We start from the raw sequence: 16135 nt of genomic DNA, 5'->3' as shown, positions 1-16135 counted from the left end.
GGAAACAAGGCTTAGTAAGTAGTAATCAAGGAGGTCTTCCTGTGCTGAATGGTATATACTTCAATGTAAGGAGAAATGCAAATAAGGCAGATGAGCTAAGAGCACAGGTAGACACTTGAGAGTATGACATTATAACCAATACAGAGACATTGCTGACAGAGGGGCAGATTTGGCAGCTCAATCTTCCTGGTTACAGAATTTTTAGACAAGATAGAGAGGGTGGTAAAAGGCTGGGGGAGGGGTTGCGCTATTGATTAAAGAAACTATTATAGCTGTGAGGAGGGATGATATATTAGAGGGATCATCAAATGAGGCCATATGGGTAAAATTGAAAAATAAAAAAGGGGCGATCACACTGCTGGGCATGTATTATTGACACCCAAACAGTAGGAGGGAAATAGAAGAGCAAATATGTGGGCAAATTTCTGTGAAGTCCAAAAACCATAGGGCAGTAACAGTAGGGGGTTTTAATTATCCTAATATTGATTGGGACAAATATAGTGTGAAGGATATAGAGGGTGCAGAATTCCTAAAATGCATTCAAGAAAACCTTTTTAGTCAGTATTTAACAAGCCCAATATGAGAGGGGTCAGTTTTAGATTTAGTTTTGGGGAATGAAGGAAGCTGAGCAGGTAGAAGGGGTATTTGTGGGAGAGCACCTGGATGCCAGTGACCATAATTCAGTCAGATTCAAGGTAGTTATGGATAAGGACAAGGATAGACGAGGAATTAAAGTTCCAAATTGGGGAACAGCTAACTTTGCTAAGTTGAGAAGTAATTTGGCCACAGTGGACTGGAAACGGCTACTTGTGGGTAAATCAGTGTCGGAACAGTGGGAGGCATTCAAGGAGGAGAGCCGGAAGGCTCAGGCTAAACATGTACCCTTAAAGAAAAAAGGTGAGAATAACAATTCTCGAGCCCCCTGGATGGCTAGGGACTTACAGGAGAGGATAAAGAAAAAAAGGGATGCTTATGTCATATACCGACGGCTAAATACTGTAGAATATTTGGAGGAATATAGAAAGTTCAGAGGTAAAATTAAAAAGGATATGAGGAATGCTAAAAGAGAGCATGAAAAATTCTTGGCAAGTAAAATTAAGGAAAACCCAAAGATGTTCTATAAATATATTAAAAGAACAAGAGGATAACTAAAGAAAGGGTAGTGCCGATTGGAGACCATGAGGGTCATCTCTGTTTAGAGGTGGAAGATGTTGATTTGGTCCTTAATGAATACTTTGCGTCTATTTTCACAAAGGAAAGGGGCAATGCAAATACTGATATCAGGGAGGAGTGTGAAATTCTGGATGAAATAAACATAGTGAGAGAGGAGGTATTAAGGGGTTTAGCAGCTTTGAAAGTAGATAAGTTCCCAGACCCGGATGAAATGCATCCCAGGCTGTTGAGCGAAGTAAAAGAGGAAATGGCAGAGGCTTTGACCATCATTTTCCAGTTCTCTTTGGATTTTGGCATGGTGCCGGAGGACTGGAGGACTGCTAATGTTTAATAAGGGAAAAAGGGATAGGCTGAGTAATTAGAGGTCTGTCAGCCTAACCTCAGGGGGTGGGAAAATTATTGGAAAAAATCCTGAAAGAGAAGATAAATCTACATTTAGAAAAGCAAGGATTAATTAGGGACAGTCAGCATGGATTTGTTAACATAGAAACATAGAAAATAAGTGCTGGAGTAGGCCATTCTGCCCTTCGAGCCTGCACCACCATTCAAAAAGATCATGGCTGATCATGCAACTTCAGTACCCCATTCCTGCTTTCGCTCCATACCCCTTGATCCCTTTAGCCGTAAGGGACACATCTAACTCCCTTTTGAATATATCTAATGAACTGGCCTCAACAACTTTCTGTGGTAGAGAATTTCACAGGTTCACAATTCTCTGAGTGAAGAAGTTTCTCCTCATCTCGGTCCTAAATGGCTTACCTCTTATCTTAGACTGTGACCCCTGGTTCTGGACTTCCCAACATCGGGAACATTCTTCCTGCATCTAACCTGTCCAGTCCTGTCAGAATTGTATATGTTTTTATGAGATCCCCTCTCAATCTTTTAAACTGCAGTGAATACAGGCCCAGTCGATCCAGTCTCTCCTCATAGGTCAGCCCTGCCATCCCTGGAATCAGTCTGGTGAACCTACGCTGCACTCCCTCAATAGCAAGAACGTCCTTCCTCAGATTAGGAGACCAAAACTAAACACAATATTCCAGGTGAGGCCTCACCAAGGCCCTGTACAACTGCATTAAGACTTCCCTGCTCCTATACTCAAATCCCCTAGCTATGAAGGCCAACATACCAGTTGCCTTCTTCACCGCCTGCTGTACCTGCATGCCAACTTTCAACTTTCATGACACCCAGGTCTCATTGCACCTCCCCTTTTCCTAATTTGCCGTCATTCAGATAATATTCTGCCGTCGTGTTTTTGCCATCAAAGTGGATAACCTCACATTTATCCACATTATACTGCATCTGCCATGCATTTGCCCACTCACCTAACCTGTCCAAGTCACCCTGCAGCCTCTTAGCATCCTCCTCACATCTCACACCGCCACCCAGCTTATTGTCATCTGCAAACTTGGAGATATCACACTCAATTCCTTAATTTAAATCATTGATATATTTTGTAACTAGCTGGGGTCCCAGCACTGAGCCCTGTGGCACCCCACTAGTCACTGCCTGCCATTCTGAAAAGGACCCGTTAATTCCGACTCTCTGCTTCCTGTCTGCCAACCAGTTCTCTATCCACGTCAGTACATTACTCCCAACACCATGTGCTTTAATTTTGCACATCAATCTCTTGTGTGGGACCTTGTCAAAAGCCTTTTGAAAGTCCAAATACACCAAATCCACTGGTTCTCCCTTGTCCACTCTACTAGTTACACCCTCAAAAAATTCTATAAGATTTGTCAAGCATGATTTTCCTTTCATAAAACCATGCTGACTTGAACCAATCCTGTCACTGCTTTCCGAATGCGCTGCTATTTCATCTTTAATAATTGATTCCAACATTTTCCCCATTACTGATGTCAGGCTAACTGGTCTATAATTACCCGTTTTCTCTCTCCCTCCTTTTTTAAAAAGTGGTGTTACATTAGCTACCCTCCAGTCCATAGGAACTGATCCAGAGTCGATAGACTGTTGGAAAATGATCACCAATGCATCCACTTTTTCTAGGGCCACTTCCTTAAGTACTCTGGGATGCAGATATTCAGGCCCCGGGGATTTATCAGCCTTCAATCCCATCAATTTCCCGAAAACAATTTCCCACCTAATAAGGATTTCCTTTAGTTCCTCATTCTCACGAGACCCTCGGTCCCCTAGTATTTCCGAAAGGTTATTTGTGTCTTCCTTCATGAAGACAGAACCAAAGTATTTGTTCAACTGGTCTGGCATTTCTTTGTTCCCCATTATAAATTCACATGAATCTAACTGCAAGGGACGTTTGTCTTCACTAATCTTTTTCTCTTCACATATCTATAGAAGCTTTTGCAGTCAGTTTTTATGTTCCCAGCAAGCTTCCTCTCATATTCTATTTTCCCCCTCCTAATTAAACCCTTTGTCCTCCTCTGCTTGATTCTAAATTCCTCCCAGTCCTCAGGTTTGCTGCTTTTCCTGGAAAATGTATATGCCTCTTCCTTGGATTTAACACTATCCCTCATTTCCCTTGTTAGCCACGGTTGAGCCACCTTCCCCATTTTATTTTTACTCCAGACAGAGATGTACAATTGTTGAAGTTCATCCATGTAATCTTTAAATGTTTGCCATTGCCTATCCACCGTCAGTCAACCCTTTAAGTATCATTTGCCAGTCTATTCTAGCCAATTCATGTCTCATACCATCGAAGTTACCTTTCCTTAAGTTCAGGACACTAGTCTCTGAATTAACTGTGTCACTCTCCATCTTAATAAAGAATTCTACCATATCATGGTCACTCTTCCCCAAGGGGCCTCTCATAACAAGATTGCTAATTAGTCCTTTCTCATTCTACATCACCCAGTCTAGGATGGCCAGCCCTCTAGTTGGTTCCTCGACATATTGGTCGAGAAAACCATCTCCAATACACTCCAGAAAATCTTCCTCCACCGTAATGCTACCAGTTTGGTTCGCCCAATCTATATGTAGATTAAAGTCGCCCATAATAACTGCTGTAACTTTATTGCACGCATCCCTAATTTCTTGTTTGATGCTCTCCCCAACCTCACTACTACTGTTTGGTGGTCTGCACACAATTCCCACTAGCGTTTTCTGCCCATACAGATTCCACATCATCCAAGCAAATGTCCTTCCTTACTATTGCATTAATTTCCTCTTTAACTAGCAATGCTACCCCACCTCCTTTTCCTTTCTGTCTATCCTTCCTGAATGTTGAATACCCCTGGATGTTGAGTTCCCAGCTTGTTCACCCTGGAGCCATGTCTCCGTGATGCGAATTATATCATATTCATTAATTGCTGTCTGCGCAATTAATTCGTCCACCTTATTATGAATACTTCTCGCATTGAGGCACAGAGCATTCAGGCTTGTCTTTTTAACACACTTTGCCCCTTTAGAGTTTTGCTGTAATGTGGCCCTTTTTGATTTTTGCCTTGGGTTTCTCTGCCCTCCACTTTTACTTTTCTTCTTTCTATCTTTTGCTTCTTCCCCCATTCTACTTCCCTCTGTCTCCCTGCATAGGTTCCCATCCCCCTGCCATATTAGTTTAACCCCTCCCCAACAGCACTAGCAAACACTCCCCCGAGGACATTGGTTCCGGTCCTGCCCAGGTGCAGACCGTCCGGTTTATACTGGTTCCACTTCCCCCAGAACCGGATCCAATGTCCCAGGAATTTGAATCCCTCCCTTCTGCACCAATCCTCAAGCCACATATTCATCTTAGTTATCCTCCAATTGCTACTCTGACTAGCATGGCTCCGGTTGAGGTGGAGTGTAGAAAGTTGCGGTGCAGGGTGTATCGAGGTTGTGTGAGGTGGACTGATTGGGCGGGATGCTCTTTACTTTTCCGCCAGTGTTCATTGTTCATATGTTTATATGTAACGTTCAGAGCTGCTGACCGAGGGCCGTGTGGCTCGTTGTTGGCCGGCGCGGACACGATGGGCCGAAATGACCTCCTTCAGTGCTGTAAATTTCTATGTTTCTGTGTTTCTAACAGGAGTAGGTTGCTGCTGTGTGGCATTTGAGTGTGGCATGCCTTTCTTCGGTGCTGTATAGCTCCTGCAGAGACCAGTTCTGTGTGAAATCGGTATCTGTGGTTTATCCACAGGAGATGCACAGCGAGTCAATGTTGAATCTTTGCTCAGTATATCTTGATAACAAGCTTCAGGAGTTTTGAAATGCAGGGAAATAATGTACATTGATTTAGCTTGAAGTCTATTGATGAAAATGCTATTTCAATATATAACTCTCCTGGGAATTATTGCACTCTGTCCATTATCTGTAAGTGGTAATACTGCATCATGTCAAAGGGAGTTTCGCGATGATGAATACACGGTTAAACCAATCTCGTTTTGCCTGCTTGTTTTGCAGTGTGTCATCCTCCCACCAGGAGAGAAAACTTACAACAACCCCAACCGCACTACTCTGCTGCCCTCACCCTACCCCATCCATACAGGTCAGGCCCTCATTTCCTCTTGGATCAACCAAAGCCCCTCTTCAAGCAGAGTAAGGCCCTCTCCCCATCTGTTCCTCAGGTTGGTTCTCTTTAAGCCAAGTCTCCCATGGACTCCAATCCACTTACCTTCCTTAAACAAGTTAAGCTCTTCCTTAATAAAGCCAAGATCCTCCTTCTTTTCTGTGAGTTCTGCAGGCCTTTAATCGCCACCCCCCCCCCCCCTCCCCCGGCTTCCTCAGCACTAGTCGAGGCCCCTCCTCCTTCCCTGACAACAGGCTGGCCAGCCAAGTGAGCACCAATATACATACGATATCCATATTTAGCAGAGTAAAACACCAACCACAGCCACAACTCAAACTATTTATCCTGCCAAGCTGCTTCTACTCAGTCAACAACAACAACAACAACTTGTATTTATATAGCGCCTTTAACATAGTAAAACATCCCAAGGCACTTCACAGGAATATTATAAGACTAAACAAATTGACACTGAGCCAGATAAGAAGAAATTAGGGCAGGTGACCAAAAGCTTGGTTGAAGAGGTAGGTTTTAAGGAGCGTCTTGAAGGAGAGGAGAGAGGCAGAGAAGTGGAGAGGATTAGGGAGGTTTAGTCAACCCATAAAGATTCTCATCAAATACTTTGCAATTTCAAATACTTTGCAATTTTTGAACACATTATAATAGTTTTGCCCTCCAAAGTGAAATTGTGATTTTGAGCATGACAAATTAGCACAGTAAATTAAAGAAAGGACTTGCATTTGTATCTCACCATTCAAAACTTCAAGATGTCCCAAATGCTTCACAGCCAATGAAGTACTTTTGCCATGTCGGGAAACATGGCAGCCAATTTGAGCACAACAATGAGATAATTGACCAGATAATCTGTTTTAGTAATGTTGAATCAGGGAGAAATATTGCTCAGGGCACCGGAAGAACTTCTCTGCTCTTCTTCCAGTAGTGCCATGGCAATAGGATCTTTTACATCCACCTGAGAGGGCAGACAGATCCTTGGTAAATCACCACATCCGAGAGACGGCACCTCCGCTAATACAGTACTCCTTCAACACAGCACTGAATGCAAAAATACTATGAAGTATTTTAAAATCCAATATCTTGCTGAGAATACTTGTGGGTTGTCCGATTAGAAGCAGATTGGCAGGATAAGTAGTTTTAGTTGAATTTCTGGCCGTGGTTGATGTTGTATTCTGCAAACCGTTGCTATCGTATGTAGATTGGTGAGATGGTTAGTCTCTGATGAATGCCAGAGTAGCCATTGGTGGCTAATGCTGGGATAGGGTTCCATGGACACATGTAGCCATCATTGAATTATGCTGGGAGATGGTTCCAATGATACTGTCAGCTCTCAGTGACTCATAGTGAGATAGGGTTCCATAGACACTGGCAGCCCTCTGGTATCTGGCCCAAGGTGCCATGCTGGAGCTTATTACAGCCAAGCCCATTTCTGCCCTCCCCTGACTTCCATCCGTGCAGATTTTTATAAAGATCAAGATAGTGTTGCAGCAGGGGGAACCTTGATTGATTCGCCTCCTCCGCCCTTTCCCCTAGCTTAGTTCAGTGTCAGCTGTGGCTCCGTGGGTAGCACACTCGCTTCTGAGTCAGAAGGTTGTGGGTTCAAATCCCGCTCCAGGGGACTTGAGCACATAAATCTAGGCTGTTTCTGCAGTGCAGTGTTGAGGGAGTGCTGCACTGTCAGAGGTGCTGTCTTTTGGATGAGACGTTAAACCGAGGCCCTGTCTGCATTCTCACGTGGGCGTAAAAGATCCCATGGCACTATTCCGAAGAAGAGCAAGGAAGTTATCCCTGGTGTCCTGGCCAATATTTATCCCTCAATCAACATAACAAAAACAGATTATCTGGTCATTATCACACTGCTGTTTGTGGGAGTTGGCTGCTGCGTTTCCCACATTACAACAGTGACTACACTTCATTGGCTGTAAAGTGCTTTGAGATGTCTGGTCATTGTGAAAGGCACTGTATAAATGCAATTCTGTCTTAGTGGTGCTGAGCCCATTTGTAGCGTCCCTGGCATTACCCTGACTGAGATAAGTTAACTCAACAGTCTCCTGGAGTGTACGACTCAGTCTCACATATTTACTACTAAGCTGTGGTGAAAACATGTTTCTAGTTTTTCTGCCCCTTGGTGTGCGTGTCTGACTTTTCATTGTCCTTGCTCTTCCAGGCCTACAGACCATTCTGCCAGAGCACCTACGCGAGCGGTTTGTCGAGGCTGCTCTCAGTTACATCGCCTGTAACTCCGAGGGCAGCTTTATCTGCAAGGACCATGACTGCTGGTGCCAGTGTACGCCCAAATACCCAGAGTGCAACTGCCCTTACATGGACATCCAAGCCATGGAGGACAACCTGTTGTGGATAACGAACACCTGGACCAACTACAACAATGAGTTTGAAGTGTCAGGTGAGCAGCAGCTTTTCTTTGGCTTGGCACCCACTTTGGGAGCTCTTAGCAGTTCACTAATGGAGTTTGCGTTAACTCAAAATAGTGGGCGATACAGGGGGGCAGAGGTCACACTTTGAGATGAAATTCGCTGCAGAATTCAGAGATTTAGTGGTGGCTTGTCTTCATCATCTTTAGAATGTGCAGAGTTGGGTAGAGTTAAATTGGGTCATGATACTTTGATTTCTTTTCAAACCCTCACCACACCTGGCTCTCACTTGGCAACTTCCCTTGACTGAAACTGGAGGGCACACAGTTTGGGAATACTTACGCAAACACGGCTCCCATTCCATGGTTGCAGTGTGTTGCCGCATTCCCAGAGAATAGCGCTTGAGCCATACATCGATTAGGGTTGTGACCCTGGGCAGAAAGTTAACACGGAGCTAATCCAGATTCAAAGTGCTGCGTGTATCTGGCAGCCTGCTGGCACAATGTGCTGAGGTGTAGATGTGCCACAGGAGTGAATTGGTAAGGCCTGGTTTATGCTGATGGCTCCCACGCCTGAAGCATTCCCAATGCAAAAAGGCATCAAGCTGATCCAGAGCATGGGAGAATACAGCACGAGCGGAATGAACCTGGGCTACGTTTGTGTATTTTCTGGTAGCCAGTTCCAGAACCCAAATGACAGGGAATTGGGGGCAGGTTTGAATAAGGTTAAAGGAAGTGGAGTAAGATCACAAAACGGAGGAGGGATAACAAAGGAAACAATAATGTCCCTAAAATTGCGGTCGGTGGCTGTAATGTATTTGCTTCATGAGTTATTTGCATAAGAATTCATAGCAACACACTGTTATTAAGAACTAGTTGGCTTATTAGCAAAGGTTTGACAATCATACTACACATTACCAGTTCATCCACCAGGCTCACAACCACCTGCCTCATTGTGGATCCCCTGAACCCAACTGGCTGGGGTTTTATTGAGTCTTGTGAACATCATGTGATTGCTAAGCCACTCCCAACTCAACAGCTCTACCACATTTTGGGGGAGACAAAATAAACATTAGATCGAGTGCCCCCCGATCTGGGGGACACTCCAGACACTTTTAGCTGCCCATTTTTTTTTTGTGATTTTTTTTGGGTTTTTTTAGGTTTCTTTTTGTGATTTTTTTTTTGGGCATTAAAATCATATAATTTGCAAGTGCCCCCTATAAAAGGGGAGGGGGATACTAAAACCCCGGCAATTAAAACAAATGAAAGTTTAAAACATGCAAAATCAAATTAAAATTTGGTTGCCGGGGGTGATAATGCACTCCAGTCCCTCCAGCGCCCACCTCTCGCGGAAGGCCATGAGCGTACCGGTGGACACCGCGTGCTCCATCTCAAGGGACACCCTAGTCTGGATGTAAGCACGGAAGAGAGGCAGGCAGTCGGGCTGAACGACCCCCTCGACCGCCCGCTGCCTGGACCGGCTGATGGCACCCTTGGCCGTGCCCAGGAGCAGTCCTACGAGGAGGCCCTCGGACCTACCCGCTCCCCTCCGCACAGGGTGCCCAAAGATCAGGAGTGTGGGACTGAAGTGCAACCAGAAATTGAGGAGCAGCCCCTTTAAATAACGAAACAGGGGCTGCAACCTCGTGCATTCGATAAAAACATGGAACACGGACTCTTCCAGACCGTAGAAATTGCAGGTGGCCTGGGAGTCCGTGAATCGGCTTAAAAATTTATTGCACGGGACTGCTCCGTGCACCACCCTCCAGGCCAAGTCCCCAATAATTAGTGGGCGGACTCCCGCATAGAGTGCACTCCATCGGGGACCCCCGCCTCCTCCGGACGGCAAGATGGTGTGCCAAGGCGTGTCCGGACGGCAGACGAGGATGGCAAGGTTGAGAGTGTGCAGGAGCAGCCCGTACAGGAAACCCCTCCACGCAGAACTGAAAGGCACGGAGGGGATTTCCCCGAGGCGGCTCAAGTTGTGAGGCGCCGCCTTCCGAGGGAGGTTCCGGGGTTTGGCGCCGATGAGGAATTCCGTCCGGATGGGGGTCAGTTCGGACGGGATCTCCCCATGTGCTTGAGCCTCCTCGACACACCTAACGGAGTCAGGGCCCAGAGTTAACAGCTCTACCAACCTGTGAGCATACTCACAGGTGCATACATTACAGCAGCATAGCTAAGGTGTACACTGCTGACTTCTGAACGAACTGCGCACTTAGCTGGTGTGAGGCCCTCCTTTGAAACTGCCTTTGAAACGCTGCGGAGTTATGCGCAGCGTAGTGGCCCATGGATCCCAGGGACGCACCATTGTGTGTGAGCGTATGTGGGATCACGTGGAACGGTGCTCCTTTCACTAGCCAATCAGGAAACAGAAATCTCCAATGCCCGACATCATTCAACTTATAAATTAAACAGTGTGAATATTTATTTGACAAGCGCAGTACTTGGCTTTAAAAAGCACAGGGAATACTTTGGAATAAGTACAGGTTATTTAGTGGAAGATTAAAAAATAAAGATTAAAATTATCTCATTCTTCAAATGGAGCCTTTATAGCTGCCTGGTAGGTTGATACACATTGTTTGTTTTTAATTATTTATACAATTTTCTCGTGTTCCCCCCCCCACCCCCCCGACCCCACCCCCACCCCCCGCCCTCACTTTACGCTGTGTAACCAGGCTCCTGTGCTTGTTTGCACCAGCTGTAACATTTTTCAGTGTAATTGATGCGCACTTGGTGGGTGATTAGCTCAACCTCTCACCAGCAATGAGCATTTGAAAGTCGCAGTGGATCATCTTTCTATGCAATAGCAACGCATTTAGAAAGCAGTGGCAAGATCGGTCCAAATCAGCATGGATTTATGAAAGGGAAATCATGCTTGACAAACCTTCTACAATTTTTTGAGGATGTAACTAGTAAAGTGGACAAGGGGGAGCCAGTGGATGTGGTGTGTTTAGACTTTCAAAAGGCTTTTGACAAGGTCCCACACAAGAGAGTAGTGTGCAGAATTAAAGCACATGGTATTAGCGGTAATGTATTGACATGGATAGGGAACTGGTTAGCGGACAGGAAGCAAAGACTGGGAATGAATGGGTCCTTTTCAGAATGGCGGGCAGTGACTAGTGGGGTACTGCAAGGTTCAGTGCTGGGACCCCAGCTATTTACAATATACATTAATGATTTAGACAAAGGAATTGAATGTAATATCTCCAAGTTTGCAGATGACACTAAGCTGGGTGGCAGTGTGAGATTAGTAAAAGCGGAGGTGCAACGAGACCTGGGTGTCATGGTACATCAGTCATTGAAAGTTGGCATACAGGTACAGCAGGCGGTGAAGAAGGCAAATGGCATGTTGGCCTTCATAGCTAGAGGATTTGAGTATAGGAGCAGGGAGGTCTTACTACAGTTGTACAGGGCCACACCTTGAATGTTGTGTACTGTTTTGGTCTCCTAATCTGAGGAAGTACATTCTTGCTATTGAGGGAGTGCAGTGAAGGTTCACCAGACTGATGCCCGGGATGACAGGACTGACATATGAAGAAAGATTGGATAGACTAGGTTTATATTCAATGGAATTTAGAAGAACGAGAGGGGATCTCATAGAAACTTATAAAATTCTGACGGGATTGGACAGGTTAGATGCAGGAAGAATGTTCCCGATGTTGGGGAAGTCCAGAACCAGGGGTAACAGTCGAAGGATAAGGCCCTTTAGGACCGAGATGAGTGGAAACTTCTTCACTCAGAGAGTTGTGAGCATGTGGAATTCTCTACCACAGAAAGTTGTTGAGGCCAGTTCGTTAGGTATATTCAAAAGGGAGTTAGATGTGGCCCTTACAGCTAAAGGGATCAAGGAGTATGGAGAGAAAGCAGGAATGGAGTACTAAAGTGCATGATCAGTCATGATCATATTGAATGATCGTGCAGGCTCGAAGGGCTGAATGGCCTACTCCTGCATCTATTTTCTATGTTTCTATATTCACTGGAATTTAGAAAATTGAGAGGAATCTCATAAAATTTTGATGGGATTGGAGAAGTTAGATGCAGGTAGAATGATCCTGATGTTGGGGAAGTCGAGAACCAGGGGTCACAGTTAGAACTGAGATGAGGAGAAACTTCTTCACTCAGAGATGTGGCCCTTCAAGGGGTATGGAGAGAAAGCAGGAATGGGGTACTAAAGTTACATGATCAGCCATTATCATATTGAATGGTGGTGCAGGCTCGAAAGGCCGAATGGCCTACTCCTGCACCTATTTTCCATGTTTCTATGTTTCTATTCAGAACTTTACAGATCGCAAGTTTGGGATTTAGCGCATGCGCAAGTGCATGCGGAAATCGCAAACTTACGGTCAATGTCAAAGGCTGCAAATGCTGCCCCAATGCGGAAGATCCTTTGATTGCACGCCTGTTCCACAAAGCATACAAACCCTGCTGACTTTTGAACAGCTTTAAAATAGACATTGATTTCAGCAAACCGATTGGAAATGGGTCTTGTGGTTCTGTGTTGTTCTCTGTGTCAGGTCAGTTTACCCGCACCCCATCCGACCCAGGGCCAGAATGGATGGAAATTGCAGAAGGTATCAGTCATGGGGGCAGCCTTGCTTTACTGTGGGCAACCATGGCAACTGGGCCAGTGACTGATTTGGTGAGGCATAAGCGTTTTGGAAAGACATATCGAGTCCCTGTGTCAGCATCGATGATTCTGTCTGCATGGTTAATAAACAAAATAGACTTCAAGAAAAAGTAATGGGCTGCGGGAAGCGTATCAGATGTGAAAGTCACTCTGGCCCTGATAATTTGGAAGTAAACCTAGCAATCCAGGCCTTTCGCCAGCAAAAGTGTGATGCCAAAAATGTCCATTGAATTTCAGCACACGTTCAAACTTGGCTTATGTTTGTAAACAGGGTGTCTCATCATTAGGGTCGCCAACTCTGATTGGACGTATTCCTGGAGGTTTATTCACTTGATCTCTGGCCTCCCTCCGCCCCACCCAGTCGAACAATCTTTTATCCCCCATCTCCAATATTTTTATCCCTAATGAACAAAAACGTTCAAAGAAAATGATTGAAAAACACACTCTTTAATCTCCCTATGATTTTACCCTGGAGTCAAGAAGATTATACTCTTTTATTCCTGGAGAACCCTACTTGAAATCCAGATACTTACAGAAAATGTAATATTTACCATCCTCTGGTTGCATTCGGTGAGCCCAGTCTGCTATTTAAACAAATATTTGATTGTTTTAACTGTAACGGCTACTGTTCAAGCTTTGAAAGATTTTGTTGAATCTGATAATATAATGGAGCTTAATTAACATCAGTTTGGACAAAGAGACACCGCTCTAGTTGTGTGTAAAGGTTGATTGTTAAGTTCCGTTAATGTGTTGAGAGTCATCACTCTAGGGGCTAGACTTTTGGCATATATCTTCCCATTTACTGCCCATTTTTGGGCAATAGTGATGTAAATGGAAAGTCTAGCCCTATAAAACCACTCTCCCTGTGATGTCACCAAAGCAACAGATTCAAGTAACAGATGCATTGAGTTCATCACATTCTTGCTTGTTGATTTTGGAAAGGCCCTGATGGTCAGATTCATTCTTTCAGTATAACATGTTATGCAATAATACAGGAGCAGTTTGATTCAATGTAATTGGATGGTTGGGATTGAAAATGTAATGTTACTTGCAATACAAAGTGTCATTTGATTCTATTGTTACAGAGCTGAGGCTTTCATTGATAAACATTTCTTATTATTAAACATTACATCAAAATATGACACATTGAATTTCTCTATTGTGTAAATGTTTTTGAAGTTTAATAAATGCCTGTAGTACATGTTGGTGATGTGAGTTACCATGAAAATGAACAAAAGACATAACATTTATTTAAATATTGCAACGTCATACCTGCCTATCCTTCCCAAAGTTTATGGGGGCGAAATTACCCAGTGCCCAGCTTTGGGCACACGGTTCGAATTAAAAGAAAATTTAGTCCCGGCGAGATGGGCCGCTGAATGTTGCGGAATTGGGCTCTTAGAGACAAAAGATGTTGTGTGCCGGTTAACAGAGGGTTTACGGAGCGCTTGCAGGACGTGACTCTCAGCACCGTGCTCAACACATCAGCGCCGTGCTGCCTCTTCTTTTAAAGGAGAGGGCCACTGCGAACTATGCAGCTGCTTTCGTGGCGCCCGCTGGGCCACCAAGGAGGATGTCAGCCAGGCCAATGGCCCAGCTCCCAAGAGGGGGCGCCGGTCTTCATGTTGGCTGCTCGGCCACACTGGCAGCTGCCATTGTTGGGCCGACTAAAAAGTCGGCCTGCACAGTAAAGATGGCAGCCGTGGCGCTACCACCTCCCCTTTAAGGTGGTAGCGCCACGGCTACCACCAGTTTCTCACCCCTCGAAGCTGTCGACGGCATCGCCCCACGCTGACCTCACGTCCAGCTTGGCAATTTCCCCCGCAGGTCACAAAGGGTTGGCGCGCATGACGATGCCGTCATTGCTGTGCATGTGCCGCGCTGGTGCGCTAATCACGGGGCATGGCGCAAAGCATTTTTCATGCACCGAAACCTGAGGGCAATTCTGGGGGTGAGCGCGCTGGGTGCCGTGCCCAGGCGAAAACCCTTCAGTGCCGCCTGGAGGCGCTAATGGGCCTTTCGGAGAGGGGCAGTTTTGGCCCCTGCATGTATCGGTATTAGAAAATGCTCGTCAAACTTAGTGGAATTCCCATGTCATTTACAAAACCCCTACACTACTGCAGCAGAAAGATCACTGAGATAATATATATGTGTGTTTTAAATAATATGCCGTTCACTGTTCTTGGGAGTATGACATTCTCAGCCTGAAGCCTTTCACCCTAGTAATTTTGTTAACTTTGAGTTACTTTATCTTTGTGTTATTTTTCTGTTTTCCCTGACTTGTGCACCTCCCAATCATTGCATCTCTGTACTTTCCATTGGCCTCAGTGGCAAACAGGAGCTGTATATCAGTGCTGTAAAACTTTATGATGTGGTGGAATAATTACTCCTTACATTCTTTCTTTGACTTTCACTATGAGCCAATTTGTTACCTTGCCAAAAAAACAACAGCAACAGTGTATACTTAAAGCAGCTGCAATTTATGGGCTTTTAAAACCAGATGTATCATCACTTCTCCAAATGATCTGGATAAATGCATCTTCTCTTCTGTTTTGTTTGATTTTGGCATTCATCTTCTCCTTCACCTCCCCCACAGTGAATAGACTTTACCATTCCCTTGCATATACCACCGTAACTCCCTCCCTCAACCTGCACATGTGCATATACACGCATATCCTGCATCATTTTTTTTCGGAAAGATAGGACTCCAGGCACCGAACAAATCCAATGTGTCATCAGCCATAACTGTGGCACTGCTACTGCCATTATTAAGTCTATCCCTTGGTCATCTCATCATCCTCATCATAGGCAGTCCCTCTAAATCGAGAAAGACTTGCTTCTACCACATCTATGGTGGCATCCCCCGTCACTTGTACCAGGTTATATGATACCCTGCCCCATGTGGCCTGCCCCTTGCTCACTGTAGTGTATGCATTGAAGGAGCTGCTCCTCAAATTCTGGTTGCACTTCAGTCCCACACTCCTGATCTTTGGGCACCCTGAGCGGAGGGGAGTGGGCAGGTTGGACACCGGAGGGACTGGAGTGCATCATCATCCCTGGCAACCAAATTTTAATTTGATCCAAGTTTACTGTCTAAAGTTTAATTTGTTTAAGTTTGTCGGTTTTAGTGCCCCCCTCCCCTTTAATCAGGGGGCACTTGATTATTGTTCTACTGAAAATAGTTGTAGAGCTGTTGAAATCACGGTGAAACCCTTGTAAAAGGGAGTACATGTTCCATGCTTATGTACAATGTGTGAGGTTGCAGCCCCTCTTCCATTATTTGAAGGGGCTGCTCCTCAAATTCCGGTTGCACTTCAGTCTTACACTCCTGATCTTTGGGCACTCTGCGGAGGGGAGCGGGTAGGTCCGAGGGCCTCCTTGTAGGCCTGCTCCTGGGTATGGCCAAGGGAGCCATCAGCCGGTCCAGGCAGCGGGCGGTCGAGGGAGTCATTCAGCCCGACTGCCTGCCTCTCTTCCGTGGTTACATCCG

At 45.3% G+C, this 16135-nt stretch overlaps 1 protein-coding gene across 1 annotated transcript in view; it reads left to right on the top strand.

The window, feature by feature from the left end:
• Positions 1-16135, top strand: part of LOC139268174 (BMP/retinoic acid-inducible neural-specific protein 3-like) — a 219815-nt gene that overhangs the window by 175120 nt on the left and 28560 nt on the right. Inside the window, exon 5 of the mRNA XM_070886225.1 lies at positions 7812-8048. Within this exon, the coding sequence (XP_070742326.1) occupies positions 7812-8048 (237 nt within the window). The remainder of the gene's footprint in view (positions 1-7811; positions 8049-16135) is intronic.

The sequence above is a fragment of the Pristiophorus japonicus genome, chromosome 8 (genome assembly GCF_044704955.1).
Source record: "Pristiophorus japonicus isolate sPriJap1 chromosome 8, sPriJap1.hap1, whole genome shotgun sequence".
Taxonomy (NCBI): domain Eukaryota; kingdom Metazoa; phylum Chordata; class Chondrichthyes; family Pristiophoridae; genus Pristiophorus; species Pristiophorus japonicus.
Note: the sequence above shows the minus strand (reverse complement) of the source record. Positions and strands in the feature narration are given on the sequence as shown.